General features: G+C 47.4%; 1 protein-coding gene across 2 annotated transcripts in view; it reads left to right on the top strand.

Moving 5' to 3' along the window:
- Positions 1 to 2,614: 2,614 nt before the first annotated feature.
- The window catches only part of jarid2b (jumonji and AT-rich interaction domain containing 2b), a 135,864-nt gene continuing 116,397 nt past the window's right edge, over positions 2,615 to 22,081 (top strand). For both annotated transcript variants that reach the window (XM_064348186.1, XM_064348185.1), the window contains exon 1: positions 2,615 to 3,177. In XM_064348186.1, coding sequence (XP_064204256.1) covers positions 3,133 to 3,177 — 45 coding nt within the window. In that variant the 5' untranslated portion in view covers positions 2,615 to 3,132. The remainder of the gene's footprint in view (positions 3,178 to 22,081) is intronic.

Below are 22,081 nucleotides of genomic sequence, written 5' to 3'. Positions count from 1 at the left end.
TTACCCACTTCAAATTGAGAACGACGTGACCTTTCTCTGACTTACAGGATTATATGAACTGCAGACAAAGGCTCCTCGTAAATATGAGGCTGTGTCAGCTATCTGTTATATTTTCCCTTGCTGCCAAGTTTCACAGAAGTGACCACTCCAAAAAAAAAAAAAATTAGTTTCCTAAACTGTTTTCTGTCACAATGTTTTAACAACGCTAGAAAGTTTTAGAAAATGTGCCTGAAACAGCAATGCTCATCCTGTTGGGTCTAACAAAGGACAAGAGTTTGAGGAATCACTGATCAGTGTACAGCCTGGATTAGAACACATAATCCCCGATAACTCTGTTATGTTTCCGATTCATTTTGTACACAACGTAAAAAAAACCTCTTGTCAGAAAAAACAGTAAAGCCTAGATTCAAATTCTGTTCCACAAATATAGATAAATTTTGGGTTGCTCTCCAAGTGACTGTGGCTGAAGTTCTTTAAGATACCTAAAGTTAAGGAGAAACTACCTCACAATCATGTCGAATCTGGGCTTATATGTATTGAACACAAAAAAGTGGCCTACATTAAATGTAAAGCAATTTAATGGCTCCAATAAAGGCCAGCAAGACACTCCCGAAGACATTCCTGAGGACTGGAATGAAGATAAAATAATTGTTTCATACACTAGTGAGTTTCATTAGCAGTTTCACCTTAAAGATTAATAACATAGGGGTGAGAGGTATGTTTTCTACCTATCATGATCTATTGTCAAAATACCAGAGAGAAGACATGTAGAAACAGCAGTAGGCAGAATTAGCTTCCAATTCAGTAAATGCACTCAGTACTCCCCTACAGCTGTGTCAGTGTGGAGGAAGATGATCCAGTCATATACAGTCATATACTTGATTGCAAAACTGTAGCCATCCACACACTGACACGCCTCTTGACAGCATCCTCCTGATCTGACGAAACAGCGAATGATGGCAAACACCCACTTCAGTGACGGCTGGGCCTTAGTGGGTTCACACAAAAGAGAGGCAAAACTTACTGTCTTTCAGAACTCTGCTGAGTCATGCGTTCTCACAAAGAAGGGGATGAACTTATTTTCTTTCACTACACAGGATAGGGGGTGGAAATGTCACAAGAGGCCTCTAGTTGAAGTGTCACACCACTTTAAGTGATTCATCCCTTTTCCCACTTGCCAACATGCTATTCACTTCTTTTCCTAGCGCACAAACACAAACACACACACGCACGCACGCACGCACACACACACACACATTTTCCTAACGTTCTGAGAGGGTTTCATTATAATTCAGTCAAATAGAATGGTCAAATGCAAGCCATCAACTATATTTCTTTTTCACTATTACGTTTACTTGGAACTAAGGAGAAAAATTCAGTATGGCAATTTTCCATTCAGCTTTTTATTTCAGACTAATCTAAAATGAGGTCCAGAGCAGGAAAATAAGAAAAAGAAAACCAACAATGACAGACAGGTCACAATAAATTGCAATAAATTACACAGGCTTCATTTATAGCCTATCTGAAATGTTTATATAAAGGCCCCTACGCCAGTGCCACCACATGTTTGACTGGAATCGAACACAGAACTCAGTTCTTCACAGGACGGATTAGTACCTCAGTTATCCTATTCTTTTATTCGACCAGTCAACACATAAATTTCTACATGAGATTTCTTATAACTGCTTGACTGTCATATACAGTAGGCCTATCAAGTGCATTTTTCCCGTGGGTGCTCGGCCTTCTCCGTGGTTGCTCGGGCCCGGAAGCACCCACGGCATCGGCGCCTATGCCTTGACACGTAGGTACGCCAATATTAACAAACATCTGGCTAGCACTGTGAAATCTTGGAACATTGAGGGACAACCGCATTGAATCGCTGATTTTTTAAAAGTATTTATAGTGGCCTTATAGTAATCCTATTTTAACACTTCTGTAAACTCATTTATCAAATTCATATATGAGAAATCGCTATCAAATAATCCATGGCAACTTGGAAAACGACTCTGACTGAATGTTTTTATTCCCAATTTTCTGCTTGAAACTGTGGTACCACTATGAGTAGGTTGGCCGGCCAGACATCAGCACGTGCCTCGGACATTTTCAACCATATTATCCTGTTTTTTATAGTCCTTGCATTGATGCTTATTATATCATTCATTTGACAGATGTAACCAATCTAAATGCCATTCTGTTTCACCGTGTATGTATCACCGACTTCCAAATACATTTAAATAAACATTTAGTTGCGCTTTCACAACTACAAGAAATCGGCTGTTAGCGCTGTTTCCCCCAGGAAATAATGTCAAGCTATCTATATGCGAGCAAGAGGAATAAAGCGGGCGCTCGGTACAGTTGTGACATTTGCTTTACCTAGGCCTACTGTTATTTTACACGTTTTAGAATCTCGCACACTCATTAGGATAAAATATTTACTATTGTATAAAGCGTACGGGACTCCAAATGACAAACCGACAGTAAGGCCTTGTTAGTTTTTACAGTCTTCAAGTCGGCGAGTTTGTGCTCCCGGTGGAGAAACTGGTTTTGTATTTGTACTCGGTCCCTAAGAGAGCAGTCCTTTTAAAGTTACCGCTGTGCTTGGTCTTGGTTGTGATAGGCGGATGCCGTGGAAGAAAGAAGCTTGCCTATAGTGCGGATTATCAGTGGTGCTGGAGAGTTCTCGCCGTCTGCTTGCTCCAGCCAGAACGTGACTGCAAACCTTTTATTTATTTCGTTAGATAGCTAGCTACATTTGAATCCCCTTCCCGAACAAGATGTAACTCACTAGCTACAGTACGTAAACACTCTTTTGAGAATACTCGTCCATTTTTTATAAATCGGGAGCGTGAATGACACGCTGTTTTGCTAATGGAAGGTATTGTGAATTATTTCGAGTATGTTACGCCGAAGTGATTTTTTGTTTTGTTTTTTTCTATTCATCGTGGATCTTTGATTTGGGATTTACCAACAAATCAAGGCGGTTCTCCGTGAAGGAAATACAGGACGGGAAGAACGCACGCTTAACTATAAACCGGGGATTTAAATCGTGTTTGGTGTGCTCCAAGAAAACAGAAAGGAAGAAAAATTCATGTGGCGATTCTCTCTTTAACAAATACAGTTTTGGATTGCAGAATGAGCAAAGAAAGACCCAAGAGGAATATCATCCAAAAGAAATACGTAAGTGGATTTGTATTTCTATGCGTTATAATCCCAAGAAAAATTACCTTAAACAAGTTTGTACGTCCGTTTGGTTTGTTTTCATGAAAATGCATAAAACTTTCATCACGGGCCGCTCATGCATAATGTAGCTAAAGCTTGCGAAGGCAGTTTGCACATTTTCTGTCTTGTAAATATTGAAAATTCCTTTTAGATCATGTATTGAATTGATTGCTCTGCTAAATTGGAACTCATTTTAAACGATACTCGTGCTGTCTGGGCTCCCCTTCAACGTCAAATCAAATTTATTTGATCACTTGGCAAGCTACCGATATTCCTACGAATGAGTCTCAAAGACTCATTTTAGATACCGCGATATAAGATGTAAGTGTTGACTTTTTTGATCAAACACATTATTTGCGTCAAATAAACCGAATTTCCTGAGTAATTTGTAATCTGAATGGCTTTGTTTGCTCTTCATAGCGATCCTATTTAAAGCCGTGCAGACAGCCATATCGCCTCTGGCTTTTTCCGGGTTCCATTTCCCGATGCAAAACCTCTTCGTAAAAAAAGAAGAAAAAACACTATAGTCATTGTCATCGATACGAACACGTTTTCCTGATTATATGAACATCACGACTGATCCCAACTTGTTATTTTGGTTCGACCGAGCACTTGCACGTTTGCAGAAATCGGACACTACCGTGATGTATGGAGAAAGGGGTGTTTGATCTCTCGTTTTATCACTAGCTGCGAAGAGAGAGAAAACGGGTCATGCGTTTTACATTTTTATTTCTTTCATGCACTTGTAGCCGGAACGACTTGTTTGCAAACATGTGTTTTGTAGCCTAGTTTATTATTGCCGCTGAATACAGAGTGCGAGTGGTATTTGTCTTGTGTTGTACGTCTCCGTGTGTATGACCTCTGAGTGGACGGATGGGAGATATTGCAGCAGCCAGGGTTGGCTGCTTGAGCGATTATTTCAGATATTCTCCGCGTTTTTGAACGATGGGGGATTTGCGGTTAATCGTTTTATGAGAGCTCGTGTCCACAGTGCACACATGAATGTAAAGTAGAAGATTTGATTAAACGCAAGGATCTAGAATTGGAGATCGTTTTAAGAAGGGAGTAATTGGAGTCGCATTGCAGGGGTTCATGTGTGAAAGAACAGCAACCATTTTATCTTTGCAAGAAATATTAAAAGCAACGAGTTTGTCGTAATGGGTCTAAAATCCACGAACGTTCTTGAAGTAAACATTGTGTAGATGTTTCTCGTTGTTAGCTTTTACGCTAGTGGATTCTAAGAAGTGCTAGCTAAACAAAGATTTTAACTGAAACTGAGTCACTCAGCACATTTATGTGCAACCTTATTTAGCATCAAACCTTGAAATTACTGATCATTCTCTTGTATGAGTGATTTCTGAGTTGGATTTACTGGTCGCGAGCAGCATTTCCCGGTGCTTCGTTTTGTACAGCATGCCTGCGGTTAATTGCATTAATATTATTTGAATTGTAAATTATCACAGTACGTGCGGATGCCCTGTTCGGAAAGGGTTAGCTCTAGCAACAATTTGAGATACTGTGTAGTGATCGCGTGTTCATGATGTTTAAATAGGCTAGTCGAGGAACCATTAAAAACATTTTTAATTTCGAGCATTAGCAAGCAGAGGCGTGTATGGGTGATGACAGACAGCCCGTAGAATTTTTTCTTATTTGAACCGAAGAGCAACAGGTTACATCGTAGTCGAACCCCCAGATTTCCGTTTCACTATGACGCACACGTATGTTTGTTTTTTTCCTCTAACAAAATAATAAACAACGCATAACAGCGTGTTGGCATTTTTATATTCACATTGGAAGCGCGTCATAGGCTACCTGAGCTTTGCCGTAAAACGTAGCAAATATCGTTCGTTTTGATTTTCAGAAGTCGTAGCCTAGACTAAGCTACTTGCATTTTAATATGTTAAATGTGACTGTGAGCTTGATGCCGGATTCCAGTTACATTTTTTTCAGTTTTAAGCGCCATTGAGTACAATTTTAAAACCTTTAAAAAGCATGAGTAAATGCCAGTCTCGGGCTTTTCCATATTTAGAGTGTGAGGTCTTTATGGAAACTTGCCTTGTATGGAATCCGCAGTGTAAAAATTCTGTTTTTTATTTCTTTTTAAACGAATGTTATTTTACTGTTCTCTGTAAATTCTTAATAGTGCGAACGTAAGTGCGTAGTAAGGCATTCCGCATACTTGTTAATTGCTTTAAGCAGGCCTAATTGTTTGACGAAAGTTGGATCAAATTACTCATGCAAATGTGAACAGAAATCGTTTTAGTGGGCTCCTTATGACGGCACTGAACCTGAACTGGCGTGAACTTCACATAGGCTTTGCATTTGCGCAACAGACGGGTTACTTGCATACACTTGCTTATGTTTTTAATTTATACCGCTGGATACTGAAAAAGCACTGGTATAATACAATTACATTAACTGAGATTTGAACCTGAAACATTTCTACCCACTTCCCAACCTTATGTGTTTCTTCGGAACACAAGCAAAGAAATGTAGCCATTCATTTCAATACTTTTGTCTTTAAGAATTATTCTAATAGCAATCAAGTATTTGTCTGATTATTTTAAAGATTTTATGTTGGATACTTTCCATTTGTCATGCCTACATTTCTTTTGTGTGTGTGTGTTTTTTTTTTGTGTGGGGGAGGGAGTGTTGATGGCAGATTTTCATTTAGCAAACATAAAATACTCCCTTTAACTCAATGCCTTAACTGTTTTCCCTTCGCTAATTGGACAGCAAAGCATAAATGCTGCCTCACGGGAATCAAACTGTCACCGGGAAACCTCTGGGACAGGATTTGGCAAGGCCTGAAAAAGTCTCCCACTCCAGGTGCATATTTTGTAGGCCCGTTGGACCGCGCAGAGTAGAAGTTTTAATCGGGGAGCCCACCGCACACAATGTGGCTTTCTCCTGCCTTCTCTTTTCTTCCCCCGTAACCTCCCTAAACTCCTTGTCTGAATAATTTGTCTCTCTCTTTGACATGTGAAGAGTGCGGGCTGTGCAATTTTGTGCTCCAGAATAGCAGTAGTCCACACTGATTACAGGAAATCCCTTCACAATGTTAATGCTCTTTCTCTCCAAAATTAATTAGACCAGAGAGTCTGCCACTGTTCGGAGAATTCCTTAAAGGGAAAATGAAAATTATCCAATAGATTTGCACTTCTGAATGCTTTCTAGTCAACATATTTGCATTTACATTTGTTGGAATTAAACATACAGTGCTACATTGATTAACCTAAATATGCACAACAGAGTAAAACATTGCAAATTAAACGTGCATTTCATATTTGTAACGATAACAAACGAAATGGATTTGGATTGCATGCACGGCAGCTATTTTGCACAATCACGCAGAGCAAAGTATACATCATCTTTGTTTAGTCAGGCAATATAATGTGTGTGCCACTCCATCCCCCTCCTGCTTCGACAGTGTGCTGTGTCTTGGCTGTCTTTGTTCCGAGCTGGCCCGTGCAGAACATCACCGGGCCTGTCACATCTGCTGAAACTTGGCAGCTGTGGGTGAAATCTGGTCAAAACCAAACCCGGAAAACAACAAAAACAACCTGGAGGAGAGGTCCCGGGGGCCTCCACTTAGACCAGAACTCTTGCCCTTCTAATTTAACCTCTCCTTAATTAGCGTAAGACAATTATACATGCTTGGCTTAACCATTTCCCCTGGAACAAGAGTGGGAGTTGTTTTTCCTCATGCACCAGGGATGTTATTAAAATTCATCAGTGGAGGGAAAAAAATGTTAATAAAAGCAAAACAAGAAAATGTAATTACGTTGCCCCCAATTGATAGACGCAAACGTAAAAATGGCCAAGGAGAGGAAGAATCGCCACTTTGACATTCTCTGCGTGGTTCGATATTAATGGCTTTTCTTTCTGACGCCGACTTGCTGGATAATTCGGAGAGCACGTCTTCCTTTAACGACAAAATAAATGATTCGCCGTGGTGGTTTATTTGTGCGGTGCGGTGTCTGGAGCGAAAGGTGAGGGTAATGGCGGCTGCGGTATTTATTATTATTATTATTGTTGTTGTTGTTGTTGTTTAGTTTAACCGAATGTGACAATGAGAGCGGAGTTAACATGGGTAATATTGCCATTTTGTGCGGCGCGGTCTCCTGCTCGGGCCCAGCTGGGGTTCGACTCTAATTCATCGCTGTATGGTGGGATAAGCACAGCTGCTCTGGGGGCCTTTACAAATGTAAAGAAGCTGTCAGTGTTTGTTTCATCAGGCGTACAACTGATGAGCCCCAGTCCAGAAATCCACTGCAGTGTGTGGCGAACAAAAAAAAGAAGAAGAAAAAAAAAAAAAAAGAAACCAGAAACAAAATAGCGTGCGGCTGAGGCCTCGTGAAGGCCGGCCCAGTCCTGCGGCTTTAAAATTTAAATGCGGGTCCCTTTGCCGGGCCTTGTGGATGCTGTTGCGTTTTACGCCGGAGCTCGACTGCGCTTCATTTAACCTCATGTTTTAATGCAAATGGTCTTTAAAATGTTTTTTTTGTGTGACACGGCAGAATTTAGTCCTCAGGAGGACCCGCGTTGGAGTTGCTTGACAAGATTGTTTTTTATTTTTGGGGGGGGGTTTAAAGATCTGTTTGAGTTCATCTCCGGTCTCCCCGAAGGACACACTGCAATGTTTGGAGCAGCATTCTGATAAAATGAGTCCAGGGCTAGGGGGCAACTTCGTTTTGGATTCGGTTTGTCAAGTGCAGACAGCTTCCTACAAATGCCTGTCAGATAATTGCATAACATTGCGTAGTGTGCAGCTGGCTTCCCTCTAATCTCACAAAATACTCGTTACAGTTTTGTGGCTATTCTGGTGAACTGTGCAGTGTCGCAACAGTCCAGTTATCAGGAGTTGACTGTACTCATGGCAGCCTAACTGAAAATGACTGGATTTTTATGTTGTGGGTGATAAAGAATTATCCAGTTTAGGGTGGCTCTGTGTGTGAGCTGTTTCAGAAGCAGTCTGTATTTCAGCATGTGAGAAAAAGGCTGCAGAGGACTTAAGTCAGCAGTACAATTGTGGGATAGCCGATCTCTCGAGGGGAAAAATTCTAAAGGCTACTATATAGTAGGATAAATTAATTTATCAACATTAGAAAATTCAGCAAAACCGAACAGCAGTAGGTTTTCTTCATTGTATTCTTTAATTTAAGTAATCATTTTGAAAAGGCCACGGGTAAGACAAACCGTAAGCGTCCCCATTATTTTATAGAACTGTCCTACCCACATAATGCATTTTATCATCACTGAAGAAAGAAATTGGGAGATTTTCGTTTACAAGACCATGAAGTAGCAGGAATAAAAACAAGCTATACGTTTATTTGATTCGTGATGACATCCTCAGTTCCTTAAGGCGTACCAGTTCCACAGACCATGCGTGCTGTGTTAAGCACCACGGGTCGAACAAGGGAAGTGGTTGTTTGGACGAGCCTTTGAAATAATGTTACTACAGGAAATTAACCTTTTTATTTCTTCTTTAGCCGATCTCATGCTCATGCTAGTTTGGTTATTTTCTAGGGTGTTTTAAAATTGCAATAACATATTTTGGCCTGTGAGGTGCAAGTTGGCGTTAAGTTGTTCTGTGACCCAGCTCGACCCCCCCCCCCCCCACAGACCACAGTATAGGAACTGCTGGTTTGGTCCACGGAGAAAGAGACAGACACAGCATATGCTTTTACCGCTTTTTTTTTCGCGCTATAGTTTCTCGCTGCTTTCCCGTGTCTGCAGGAAGACGACGTTCCTCTTCGCGGCGTGACCGACCACGCTGCGGAGTCCAGTTAGGCCCGTGCTAATCCGCGGCGACTGCAGCTTTTCCCTTTATTGTTTTACTGCCTCGCGTTCGTTATGCAATTCACCCTTTTAGCCGTCAGCATTTATTATTGCACAAGCTCGAGTCTCGCGCGCGGCCGTCCGGCTCGGGGGGGAACGGCCTGGAAGGAGGCCGAGCGCGCCGTGCCAGCGCGGCGGTCGCGCGGACGGCCCGGGGAGAGAGGCTCGCTCGTTTCTATTCTGCGCGCACGTGAGACACGCGCACACGCGCTCGCGTCGCGTTTTCTGCTGGCTAATCTTTTGCGAGGCGAGGTTTACGTGTTCCCCCGCACTGGGTAAACAGCCAGAGGTAAACACCCAGAGGCTAGGGGGGTTGTTCATGTTTAGCATTTTGATAACCCTCTTGGTATCCGAAGGAAATGGATCCCACAACAACATACCTCCTATGAGCAAGACCTCACACGGCCTTGGGCTTCATAAGGCCCTGGAGTCGCTTATGCAACACTAGCAGTGGGTTAATTGCAAACTATTTCTTCTGTTTGTGCAAATCTTTTGGGTAAACAGAATGAACCGCTTCACCTGCATTTAACGAGTTACTTGGTTTTTATGCTCCGTGTGTCGTGCAAATATTTATTCATATTCAACTTCAGCCTTTTTGATACTGTCAAAAAATGTTTCATTTTAAATAAATGTAATCTAGTGGACTGAAAAGTTTTATTGTTGCCAATGTATCTCATGATAAAGACATGATATGCAACATAAAAATTCAGAGAGAGAATTCTCCATTTGATTGCGTAATTAAATTTTAATAAAATAAATATAATCTTAATATAATCAAAATAAGATGGAGGATACTTTGAAAAATCAGGTCAGATAAGATACATATTGCCTAGAGATTTAAAAACTTGTCTCAGTGTGCAGACCTGTGCAGGGAGTCAGGCCTGAGCATTAAACAGAGCACAGTTGAGGTCACAAAGTGAGAAGTGGGTTTTGAAATGTAACCGTGCTGCACATCATCTGGCTGGCAGCACAGGCTCTGCCGCCGCAAGGAAACAGTGAACGAAACCGCGGTCCGCGCGTCTGTCCCGCTGAGTCATTCTCGAACAAAAGACCGACCGAACGAAACTGCGCATGGATCAGCGGAAAAAAGAAAAAATCGTCACGCGGAACTGAATCAAACCGCTCCGGTCGCTGGAGGGAACTGAGAACCCGCCGCCAGCGCTGAGCGGGACCCGAAAGGTCTCGCTCACGAGGACTCGCGTCAGGGATTATCGCCGCCCGCTTCCGGAGAGGAGCGGGGAAGACGCCGACGCGGCTCCGTGGCGCCCGCCTTCCTCTCGGCTGACCGTTTTTTACGGTTGTTGCGGAGGGAGCCGCCGCAGTCCAGCGTCCGCCCCGCAGATGCGCGAACGCGTTCCCAGTACTGGAACACAGCTAGCGGTCCACAGGCGGTCAGGTGACGCCTCGCCTCTGCGGCATGCCACGCAGCTGACCTGATTACGCCACACCGTTACTCTAGTTCTCTGTTTGGTACATTTTGCTCCTGCCTGTTCACTTAAGGTGTTTGCTTATTTGCTCTGATGTGTTGTCTTAATGATGGCTGTACAGTACGTGCCTGTGATCCACGTGTTGTGTGAACGCGGACTTCCCCTTTCGAGTGGTACGGCAGCGTCTCGGCCACCTTAACCAAACCGGCCAAGTTGCAAAACAGCATTAACAGGAGGAGGAGCCTTACTTAAGCTGGGCTCTTCGGGAAGACTCCGCTTGTCAGCAGCATTGCTGTGTGTGCTGGGTAGATAATAGAAATGGTCCAGTCGAGGGACACGTAACAATTGTGTGTGTGTGTGTGTGTGTGTGTGGGTGTGTGTGTGTGTGTGTGTGAAAATTGAGCTTTATATAGTTCATTCTATTTAACTAGGTAAGCAGGAAGAAAAAAAACATAAAGGTTAACGAAATAAATATGTTTAAACTACTCTTTATGAATAGTAATGGAAAAGGGGTACTGCTGCTGGGCAACTACGCTGTCGATTTCTTTAAAACCGAAATAATGAAGAAATAGGACGACCAGACTGACTAATTAATAGCGAGCACCCTATAACCTCTCCGGATCGATATCTCAGAAGTCAGACCAATAAAGGGACATCTCTTGTGTACATTTTGTGTTTGATATTTTGATTTATAGTAATGGCGGTGGGGCTGGATACACCAGCAGAGGATTATTGATTCCCGGGCCCATCTCGCGGCGGCCCTGTCCGCGCTGAAAGAGTGCCGCTGTGTTCGGCACACAATCAATGTCATCACTCACCCCGTTATACTGCGGGGCCCGGGGGCCGAGGGGATACCAATCGCCTGTCGGCGGCGCGCGCGAACGGAAGCGCTACGTTTCGCCCCGTCTCCCGGTAGCAAAGCTCTTAAACCGGCGGGAGAGAGTTGATTCGGCGGGATTTCCGCCGGCTTTGCCGCGAGCGTATTTATTGTAAAAAACCCCCCACCCCCCCCGGGCCGGGAGGAACGGACCCCCGTCCGACGTTCGCCGCCGCTCGCTTTTTTTTTTTTTTTAGTATTTTTTCCCAGAGCGCCATCGGAAACGTAGCGCTCTCCCCTGGTTATCTGTGCTGCGGACGGATCCAGAAGTAGGGCGGCTATAGCTGTGCCTGCCCGTAAACGTGCTTTTTTTTTAGGCCCTTCGTTCTGAGACTGGGGCGGGGTTGCATTCCGCCTAGCCTCCTTCACAAATGTCTGACCACGCTAATGAATAGGACCGACGGTATCGTGTGGGATGAGCGTACCGTGCTCCTTCCCGATGGCAACATCTTGTTATCTAATGCTTAGGCAGGTAGACGTTCAGCGGCGGTATCCTGGAGCTTGGTCGTCACTGCAGTTTCCTTTAAACATAAAGATGAAGCATTCTGTGCAATTATAGGTTTCCTACAGAAAGTATAAAATAAAAACGCATACATGGTATCACATTGCTTCTGCAGAAGTTCTCGTGAATAATAGTCACCTTTTCATGAGCTCATTGTGAACCTAGGATGTGGCACATGCATCTCTTCTTAGTATTACGTGTGGCTCTTTTGATTTTAGTTTACCTGAAAGACACACTCTGGGTAACCTTTTTTTTCCCTAGTGAAAGTCTACAGTCTAATCTAGCTGACTTGTGTTTTGTCCAGAACTAAGTGTCAAGTCTTCTTTCAATTTTACCCCTATTTTTTTTTCCTAATTTTGAATGTCTGACTATTTTTGTTTGCGCTCGTCACTGTGGCCTGCTCTGTCAAATTGGAAGAGTGCAGACAAGCACACGCTCTTGTCAGACACCCCCCCCCACCCCCCACCCCCCACTCCTCCAGTTAAGTTCTCGAGCATCAGGTCGGAGGAAGATGTCGCTTGTGCAGTTTACGCAGGAAGCCCGTTTGACCAGAGGGGGGTTTCTGGTGCATGATAAGACACGAGCATCCTGCTGACAGATCCCTTCCTCCCACAGCCGACACGGCCACGGTCCAGACTCCGCTCACCAGAATAGCGCCTTAACAGGATGAGCCAGCAGGGCAGCCGCAAGCCTTCCGTTCGATGGCAGCGCCTGGGACGATGTTGGTCATTGTTAGATTAAACGGTGCCCTGAGCGGTGTGCCATTTTTGACTGCTGTGACAGTCGTTTCGGTAACCGGTCCTGTGTTGAAGCCTGCCAGCGTTCCTGTTGACGACTCGTCTGCAAGAATCCGTTAGCGTTCTCGCTGTATGCCGACATGGCGATGTGGCGGAAGCTGGGTCGCAGCAGGTTATCTTTTTTGGCTAAATATCTCTGCGTGATCGCTCTCCATCCTTGCAGGTGTCACACCTCTGCACTTGACTCATAATTCTACAAGCGCCAGGCCGTCTGCCGCTCACTGGGGGAACCAATCATTTTGCAGCCGAATGATCTTTTTGGTTGTGGTTTTGCTGAGGGGGTTTTTGCCGGTTGACTTTGTATTGTGGGCTAATGGTAATGGTAAATGGACTGCATTTATATAGCGCTTTTATCAATCGGTCTTACCTCCTGAGCTATGTCGCCCCATAGCTAATGTGGCACCAGGTTCCAGTTTGTAATTGGGAGCACGAGCACTCGATTAACAACATCTGCAGACCCTGAGCCAGACTCCTCTCGGCCCAGCCCAGCGTGTGTGTGTGGGGTGTGGGGTGTGGGGGGTGTGGGGGGTGGGGGGTGGGGGGAAGGGCGCATCGAACGGTGCTCCGTCTGAGTCTCACTGGGCCACACAGCCGGGGAGTCTGGTACCTTGTAAACCCAGGGACAGGAGCCAAGGCCCAGCTTGCAAAGCTGCTTCTGGCCCTGGATCAAGTGGCAGGTCTGAGTGGAGCGCTCGCAGCAAACCTGGGGCCGTGTCCCGGACAGACTTAAGCGGATAGAAATAATTAAATCAAACGCATGGCCCGGGTGGAATTTCACCCTCTCGAGCCCTTCCTTGGTCTTGGCTGATGTTGGAGAAGGTTTTGTAAAGCGACCCAAAATGTAATCACTTTCTACAGCAGCGTTCGCGTGCTCTCAGATTCAGGTGGCTGGGTTCGTGTCCCAGGACAGGGAAATGCACATTTTTATAGTCACCATGCAGAGCTATCAAACAAACTTTTTTTTATAGTTCATAATAAAAATGAGAAGGAAGTTATAGGCGCTAAGCTCTAGTGACATGAAATTTAAATAACCCTTTTTTTAGTCGATAAAAAGAAACATGGCTTTTGTGGGCAAATAAATTTTTTTAAATTGCCTAAAGAAAAAGGTTGCTATAGTGACCAAAATGTGCTTTTTAAAGCACCGTGTCATCAGTGGGGCCTAGCCACCCTGTTTCCATAGCAACTGCTGTAGCACCAGAATGGAGTGTCTTTCAGGCTTTTCAGATTCGGCACTTCAAGTGTCTCAACATAGTGGAGCATTGAAATGGTAAGAAAATTTGACTGTTTTGGGTTAGAATAAAAAGAAAAAAAAAACAATGCAGTTGCTCACTTATGAACTTGGGATCCCCAAGATTGTCTGAGTATAACAGATTTAAAAAAAAAAACAGGATGATTTATTGTTGCGTACAGCAGGTTTGTGACGTCCAGTTCTGTCCCCCAACACACACACACACGCTGAAAACATTTTTTTTTAAAATCATGACTAAGCATATAATTATAATCTGGCCCCTGCCCTTGGCTTGATGGATCGCTCCTGTTACCCTAATGATGTTTTTGTAACAAAAAAAAAAAAGTCGGAGCCCCAAATCAGCACGGAGAGTGTTTGGTCCTGATAAGTCGGGCTGCTGCCAAGGTAATTTGTTTTGCCGCGGACTCTTCCTGCTCTGCCTCGGCCTTTGTGTCTACCAGACGCGGCGTGAGTTATGCCACCTTTTTTCTGCTCTCTCTCTCTCTCTCTCTCTCTCTCGGCACCAAGGTCAGGCCGTTTCGCCTCTGTGCAGCTGCACGCGATTCCAGCCGCTTTGCTGGCGCGTCGCTCGACAGACAAAACTTTATTGGACTGAGAGACCCCGGGGACTTCAAAGCTTTCGCTCGCTACCCAGAAGTGCAGCGACATGCGCTAGCGTCACGTGGCCGCTCTGGAAAGAAAAGAGCTGTGCGTGTGTAGGCAGTCTGCGCGGAAGGCGAGGTGGAATAGTTTGACTAGGCCCGCCGTGCAGGCCTACCTGCTCAGTAATCTAATCTGTGGCTCTTCTGTTACTTTTCCCTTGCGTTATTTAATAAATATGCTTTTACAAGGTGCTGTATAAGTTTTTATTTATTTTTTTTGTTTTAAAGGTTTTTTTTTTTTAAAATGCCTTTGCTTAACCTAGGAACCCCTAACGCATAGCTTAAATATTTTCCTTCTGCGAGCATCAAAGCTATCTTTGATCACAGGGAAGGAACCTTGAAGGGGTTTTTTTTTTTTGCTGCTGGTTTTTCCCCCCCCTGTAGAATTCAGAAAGAGAGCAAACTTTTTACTTATGTCGGCCAAATTTTTCTCATTGTGACAAAATTGCCACGTTTTACAAGGCACCTGATACATTGGTGAATAGGCGGTCAGCAAATTAATGCAGACTCTACGGAGTTGATGCAACATGGATCTGAAATGTAGCTACTTATGAATATCTATTAACAATATGAATATCTCTCAGGCTAGCATTTTGAAGCGGGCCAGTATCAGCGAGTGAGATCTGTCCAGCCTCTCCTAATCTGTGTTTTAGACACAGGGTATGAGAGGACACTAGTGAGGTGGATTTAAGGTGTGAAAAGAGATTAAGGTGGCCTGTAGTCCCCGCGGTTTCGGCGGTATCAGGTAGCCCCGGGGGACGAGCGCTGTCGTGCTACAGTTAGCATCGGCTGCCCTGTCAGCACCCTGGGTGTTACTCGGAAGGCCTTTTGAAGGATTTAGACTTTTTTTCTGCCCGCTTATTGTGAGTGGCAGAGAACTGGTGACTTTTTTTTCCAAGAATACAGAAACTCCAGATGTGTCATACTGTAACCCCGGGTTCGGCTGAAATCGCTCGGCGTCACGGTGCTTCTCGAAATGTCATTTCAGACATTTTTTTTTTGTTTTTTTTTTTGCCGCCACGCTCGTTCTTGGTACTGTGTGGGCAGGCGGAAAGAGCGAGGGGGAAAGAAAAACACGGTCGGCTTCCTCTCTTCACCCGGCTTTGTTATGGAGCGCGTCCGGCTCGCCGGAGGCGGACTCTCCACCGGAGAAGGCGCACCTTTGTCCATCTCAGAGCTGTCGGTGCTTGTTGTAAGGGAAAAAAAAAAAAAAAAAACATTCCAAGATGGTCACAGCAAAATGTCAAGACGGGAAGGTTGTTGGCGCTCATCCCACAGTTGATGGTGCAGCTTTAGTGTGTGTGTGTGTGTGTGTGTGTGGTTGGTGTGTGTGTGTGAGACGTCTTGAGTATTGTCTCGCTCTGCAGAGTGCCTCCCGGTACATTAAAGCCTTGCGCGTCTGAGGCGGACAGGTAGAGTGGCGGTTAAGTGGACGGATTCCGTTTCAGAGCCGCTTCCTGTGTCTCCTCTGAGCTCTCTTTGAGGCGGGGGGGGGCGGGGGAGGCAGGGGGCGGTGGAGCGGGGGGGGCGGGTGGAGCAGGGGCGCGTGGGGGGCGTGGAGCGGATGAATTCGTCTTCTGCTCTTTGTTTCCCCTCCGTCTTCCTTCCTTCGGGTCTGACTTAACGGTTTCTCCCGCGTCGCCGTCGGCTTCCTCGTTCCGGACGCAGCCGCGCGGGTCTTCGCTCTTTATCCGTCCTCTTCCTCCTCCCCGTTTCAGCCCCCCCCCCCCCCCACTAGGATTAGCGCTGTGGGAAAACGATGAGACGCGGCCTCCCTTTGAAGCCAAGCAGATGTGTTAATGGCCTTTAATTCACAACTGGCTGGCAGGAAGCCTCCCCGCCCCCCTCCTCCCCGTCGGTGCCAGTTTCTTCTGTACCTGGGAGTTCCTTCTCAGCACCTTTCTCGGAACAGCAGGCGGGGCCGACGTGGCCCGAGCGCTAATCTTTCTCTCTTTGTTTGCCGCGCCGAAGGTTCAAGGGTCAGGCGTGAGCGTCACTTTCGCCCCCGGCCGATTTCCAAGCGTCTGGCGCGTGAGAAACTTTCCTCAGGCAAACGGTTTTCACACCCGGCTGCGATAGCGGACTGCGATAGCGCGGCAGGATGCAGGGCTTTCCATCGTCCCTCCCTCTCCCTTTATATCGCGTCGCTGTGTGATGGCGCTCGTTAAACTGGCTATTGTAGCAGCCCGATGCTTTTCTCTGTCTTATGGCATCCTGTCACGGCAGCCTTTTGCATTCAAATTCAGGTTGAGGACAAAGCTCCCTAATTTTGCCTCGCAAACCTTTCTCCCCCCTCCCCGCCTCCCCATGAAAGCTTCAGGTAAAGAGTCCAGTTTGGGACCGGCCTGTGCCCACCGCGCCTCGGACCAACGGAAAGCCCGGGGAGGCCTCTCCGCTCGGCTCCCGCGTCCGGCCGGCTGTGCCTTTAATTCGGCGGCCGAATTTATCGTCCCCCCCCCCGGACCGGGCTCCTAATCTTATCTCCGCGTCTGTTTGCGTTGCGTTTGCGCTCGCCGCTCTCACCTCGCTTCGCTCCCGAGCTCCTGCCGCCGCGGCTTTTCACGTCATCCTCTCCTGCCCGGCCGCGCCCTGCTCGGCTGCAGCAGGGCCGTGGAGAAGCTGGCCGCCGTGGGAACTGTTCTCTTGTCAGTGTGTGCACACTGTGGGTCTCCAGGACGTGTGTTCTGTTTATATCTGCTCTTGTGGTTTGGCAGTAGGGGCGAAAGGCATTTCTGCTTTCACTGCAGGTTATGACAGGAAATGATTCCAGCGCGGAGCTCACACACACACGCACACACACACATACACACACACACACACACACACACACCTTAGCCTTAACAGAAACTTTATGGGCCCTACTCTGTTCAAAAAGGAAAAAAAAAACCCTTAAGTACTGCCGCTAGGCTGTTTGCCAGGCCGCGAACCCACAACAGCCCACGAGCCTTCGCCAGTGCGTCAGTCGCCGCGAAGCGCGGCGTTCGGGACCTCTGAGCCCACCGGCACCCCATTCGTGCATTTTCAGCTCGAGAGTGGAGCTGCACAGTGAGGACCACCCCCTCAAACCCCCCTCAAACCCGACATGGTGCTCTGTAAGGCTGCCAGCAGACCACCCCCCCGCGGCCTCGCGTGCCTGTGTGAGCGCCCATAAAACAGAGCCGTAATGGCGCCCCGCGTGCTCCCGGTTGCCGGATGCCCCTGTGTTAGAGGGCACGGCCCTGTATGAGCGCCCATAGAACAGAGCCGTAATGGCGCACCGCGTGCTCCCGGTTGCCGGATGCCCCTGTGTTACAGGGCACGGCCCTGTATGAGCGCCCATAGAACAAGCCGTAATGGCGCCGCTGCTCCCGGTTGCGGATGCCCCTTGTTAGAGGCACGGCCCTGTATGAGCGCCCATAGAACAGAGCCGCAATGGCGCCCGCGTGCTCCGGTTGCGGATGCCCCTGTGTTACAGGGCACGGCCCTGTATGATGCCCTAGAACAGAGCCGTAATGGCGCACCGCGTGCTCCCGGTTGCCGGATGCCCCTGTGTTAGAGGCACGGCCCTGTATGAGCGCCCATAGAACAGGGCCGTAATGGCGCCCGCGTGCTCCGGTTTCCGGATGCCCCTGTGTTAGAGGGCACGGCCCTGTATGAGCGCCCATAGAACAGAGCCGTAATGGCGCCCCGCGTGCTCCCGGTTGCCGGATGCCCCTGTGTTAGAGGGCACGGCCCTGTATGAGCGCCCATAGAACAGAGCCGTAATGGCGCCCCGCGTGCTCCCGGTTGCCGGATGCCCCTGTGTTAGAGGGCACGGCTTCGCAGGCTCTGCCAGCCAGCCTCGGCCTGGACCGTGAAGCCGCCTGCCAAGCTGAATCAAAAAGCCCTTCCTGAGCTCCCCACGCTCCCCAACCTCCCCAGCTCGTGCGCCGAACCCTTCTTTGTCATTTTCACACGGCTCTTGAAATATTTTTTTTTTTAAATGTATGTATATTTTTAAAGCCGTGTTCTTTGTGCAGGATCGTCTTGCACCTTGTGTGCGTGTTACCCTTAGGGATTATACTGTTTTTAACCGCTTATTATCTCGCAGTGCGGGTAGCTAGTCAAAACCATCTTGGCCCTGTTGCCTTGAAATGGAAATTTAATTGTGATCAGTATGTTTTAAAATGTTTTTTTAGTTTTAACATTACTTAATTTCTCACAGTAATGTTGGGAATGTGCTGTCCTCATGGCGTATAGCACGCTTGTCCTTTTCAGGCTGGTCAAATTCCATGTTCTTCTTCGAACAAGAAAAACTGGTCATTCCAGCATTCGTTCAACAAGTTACATTTTGTGAAGTGAGCTAATGGAAATTTTTGTTCTGGTCCCTATGGTGCATAAATTCCAGTGAGGCTTTCCCAAACTGAGCGTATTAATATTTAAATAACCTGTCAGAGATTGATTGATGCTGAAAGCTGGAAACGTGTCCCGTTGTACTCCACTGAAGCACACAAAGGCTGCCTCAGTCTGCTCTGACTGATAGCCAAACGGGGGGGGGGAGCTGTTTGAGGAAGCCGAGTTAGGACGTCCAGCGTGTAGCGCTGTGCTGGTAAAGAGCAAGATTACCCTACAAAAAAAGAGATATACATTTGGCAAATGTCTCTGTCTCTGTGTCTGTTTCTCTCTCACACTCACTCACTCAGTCTCTCACACTCTCTCTCACTTCTCTCTGTCTCTAGCTCTCTCTGTCTCTCTCTCTCTCTCTCTCTCTCTCTCTCTCTCATATACTCTCTCTGTCTCTCAATCTGTTCCTGTCTCTCTCTCTCTCCCCCCCCCCCCCCAACCCCCATGTATTTGAGTGGGTCAAGGCAGTTCTGTTTTCCATAGACCTTGACCTCAGTTTAACCCCCCCCCCGTCATGCCCTGGTGTCTCAGCCCGCACCAGGCGAACCCGTTTGGGCACAGTCGCGGCGTTGGGCGCTGCAGGTGTTTGGCCAAACGGTCAGGTCACCCATGCGTATCCTGGGCGCGCGCAGTAATGTGAGCCCATCACCTTGAGTTACGCGTCCCTCCCCCTCGCCAGCGTGCGCTCGAGAGAGAGAGAGAGATAACGCCAAGTTCACAGACAGTCAGCCCCGCCGCACAGTCACGGTGGGGTGTGGGGGGGGGAGGGGAGTACGGCCGCGCTACCTTTCGCTTCTGCGGGATATTAATTCCTAGATCGAGGTTTTTCGCGCTGTTGTCGCTCACCGGTAGCGGGATTACTGACGGCTGTCGCGTCGCGCGCTCCTTCTCTGCCGGGGAAACTGAAACCGAAAGGCCGCGGAGCTGCGGGGCGCGCTCTCGGGCCGAAACCTGACCCGGGGGCCGCGAGGGAGACGGCGCGGGGTCGCTGCAGCCCGAAACGCTGGCTGCCCTGAGCGGCGGCTAGCTAGCGCCCGCAGGGTCACCCGTGAAGCCGCGAAGCTACGTTGCTGAGCCTGGATTCATCCATGTTAGTTATTAACCGCGTGTGTGTGCGTGTGTGCGTATGTGCACGTGTGTGTGTGTGTGTGTGTGTGTGTGCGCGTGCGTGTGTGCGGCGTACTTGCTTGGTCGTGCGTCTGTGTTCGCAATTTGCATACCTACGCATAAGTGTTTATGGGGGTTTTTTTTAGCTTTTGTTTTGATTTCTTTTTAGAGCAGTGAAATCCTCAGTAAATCAATTGTCATTTAAAAAAAATAAAAATTTAATTTTTTTTTTTTAGCTACAGCAGTACGGTTTAATGTAAACAACGTTGCGGGTCGTGATTTGATTCCGGGCTGACGATGAAGAAGTAACGTGCCGGGTAGGCTGCGCAGTACTGTAACTTTGATTTTATATCTCCATGGCTACGGCGGGGCCTGTAATTGAATCTGGAAAGCGAGCTAACTGGAGGACGCTTCTGCCGAGGCGGTGATTATGTTCGCCGTCACACCTCCGTCTCCGTTTCCAGCCGCTCGCTCTCCTCCGCTCTTTATCCTGCCCGCGCTCAGGCGCCGGCTGCTAAGCGTCGACGTGCGGAGCGCAGAGACGATACTGAGCAAACACTGGGTTTTCATCAGCGACGATTCTGCGTATAACTGTGAGAGAGAGAGAGAGAGAGAGAGAGAGCTAAAGGATAGCCATCAGAATCTTTGAGTAAGCTCTCTGTAGTGTTCTGCGAAGCGAACTGCGTTTGACTGACAGCCTCGAGTGCTTTTGTCAGCAGTTTGCCGCTTTCTCGTGAAGGATCGTGACGCTAGATGGAACATCATCTAATTTTGTGTAAAAAAGCCAATATATTTGTTCTTGGCTTTACTTAAAAAATTTGCCTCCGCTTTGTGTTTTAACCACGACCCAAACACCGTTTACATTAATGCATTAACCTGTTTAATGCAGTGGCACAGAAGTGTTAGAATTTCTTTAAATTGTCAGACAGCACAGAAACGGCACTTTGATGATGTCAGTGGACGTGAGAACTGAAATGAACTGAAATGGAGAGGAGTTTTTGCTGGCTTTTTATGGTAGAGGTATTTTGTTTATAGAGAGGATTTTTTTTGCTGGCTTCAAACGTTTTCAGTGTTCTGCTCTGAGCTGGACAGGAACAGCGGCTGTTAAAGTGGAAGAACGTAAATCTCAGCCACGTTTATGCGTGTCCTAATAAAGCGGGACATCCAAAGACAGGATGAAAAGCCATCGCGAAAAGTGTAGCCCAACGAATATAAATTTTTTTTTTTTTTAAACGGGACCAGGAAAGTCTGCCCCTCCTTCCATGTTTTTTGTGTTGTTCGGGCCGGGTTGAGAGCAGAGAGAGGGTAGCCTAACTGACACGGCGGGAATTTGAACCCGTGCCTTGCGCGGGAGAATCGCGCCCGACGCGACGTACATACGCTACGGTCTGCTCCGCACGTCCCCGACGCTCGCGCGGGCTTCTGAACACCAAACCGCTATCGAGCGAAGGGGCCCTCGCTGCTTAGCGCTATTTCGGGCGCGCGGAGGCCAGGCTCACAGTCGTGTGGTTTTTAGACGCCCCGCGTTCGCGCGGCGGACGGTGGGCCGCGAGACGCGCGGCTCTGCCGGGCTCCTGCTAACACCTCCGCTTTCTGAAGGGGGCCCCTCTCTCTCGGTTTTGTCGCTACGCATATGGGGGGCGGGGGTGGGGGGTGGGTGGGACAGCAGGCCTGAAGCAATGAGTGTTAAAAAAAGGGCGGGGGTGATCCTTGATCCCGCCCCACACCCCCCCACCACCATCCCTTGCCCTGACCCCGTAAGAGCGAAGCAGGGACCAGTGCACTAGAGTGAGGAACCGGTCCAGCAGAAAACAAAAAAGGTGAACTAAAAACACGGCATCGGTCACACCCAGAGGTGGTCTGGTGGCAGCCAAAACGAGAAAAGGAGACAAATGGAGGATGTAGTCCCAACACCACACTTGCAGTCTCCCTGATTTATTTTATCTGTGCGCGCGAAGACAGTGTTTCAAAACAGAAGGATCTTTGTGGGGACGGGGCTGTGTGTGCGTGCTCGAACAAAACGAGTCACGTGTGGCCCGGAAAAGTGTGCCAGCTCTAG

The sequence above is a fragment of the Anguilla rostrata genome, chromosome 8, assembly GCF_018555375.3.
Source record: "Anguilla rostrata isolate EN2019 chromosome 8, ASM1855537v3, whole genome shotgun sequence".
NCBI lineage: Eukaryota > Metazoa > Chordata > Actinopteri > Anguilliformes > Anguillidae > Anguilla > Anguilla rostrata.
The sequence above is the reverse complement of the archived record's forward strand: the minus strand, read 5'-3'. Positions and strand labels throughout refer to the sequence as shown.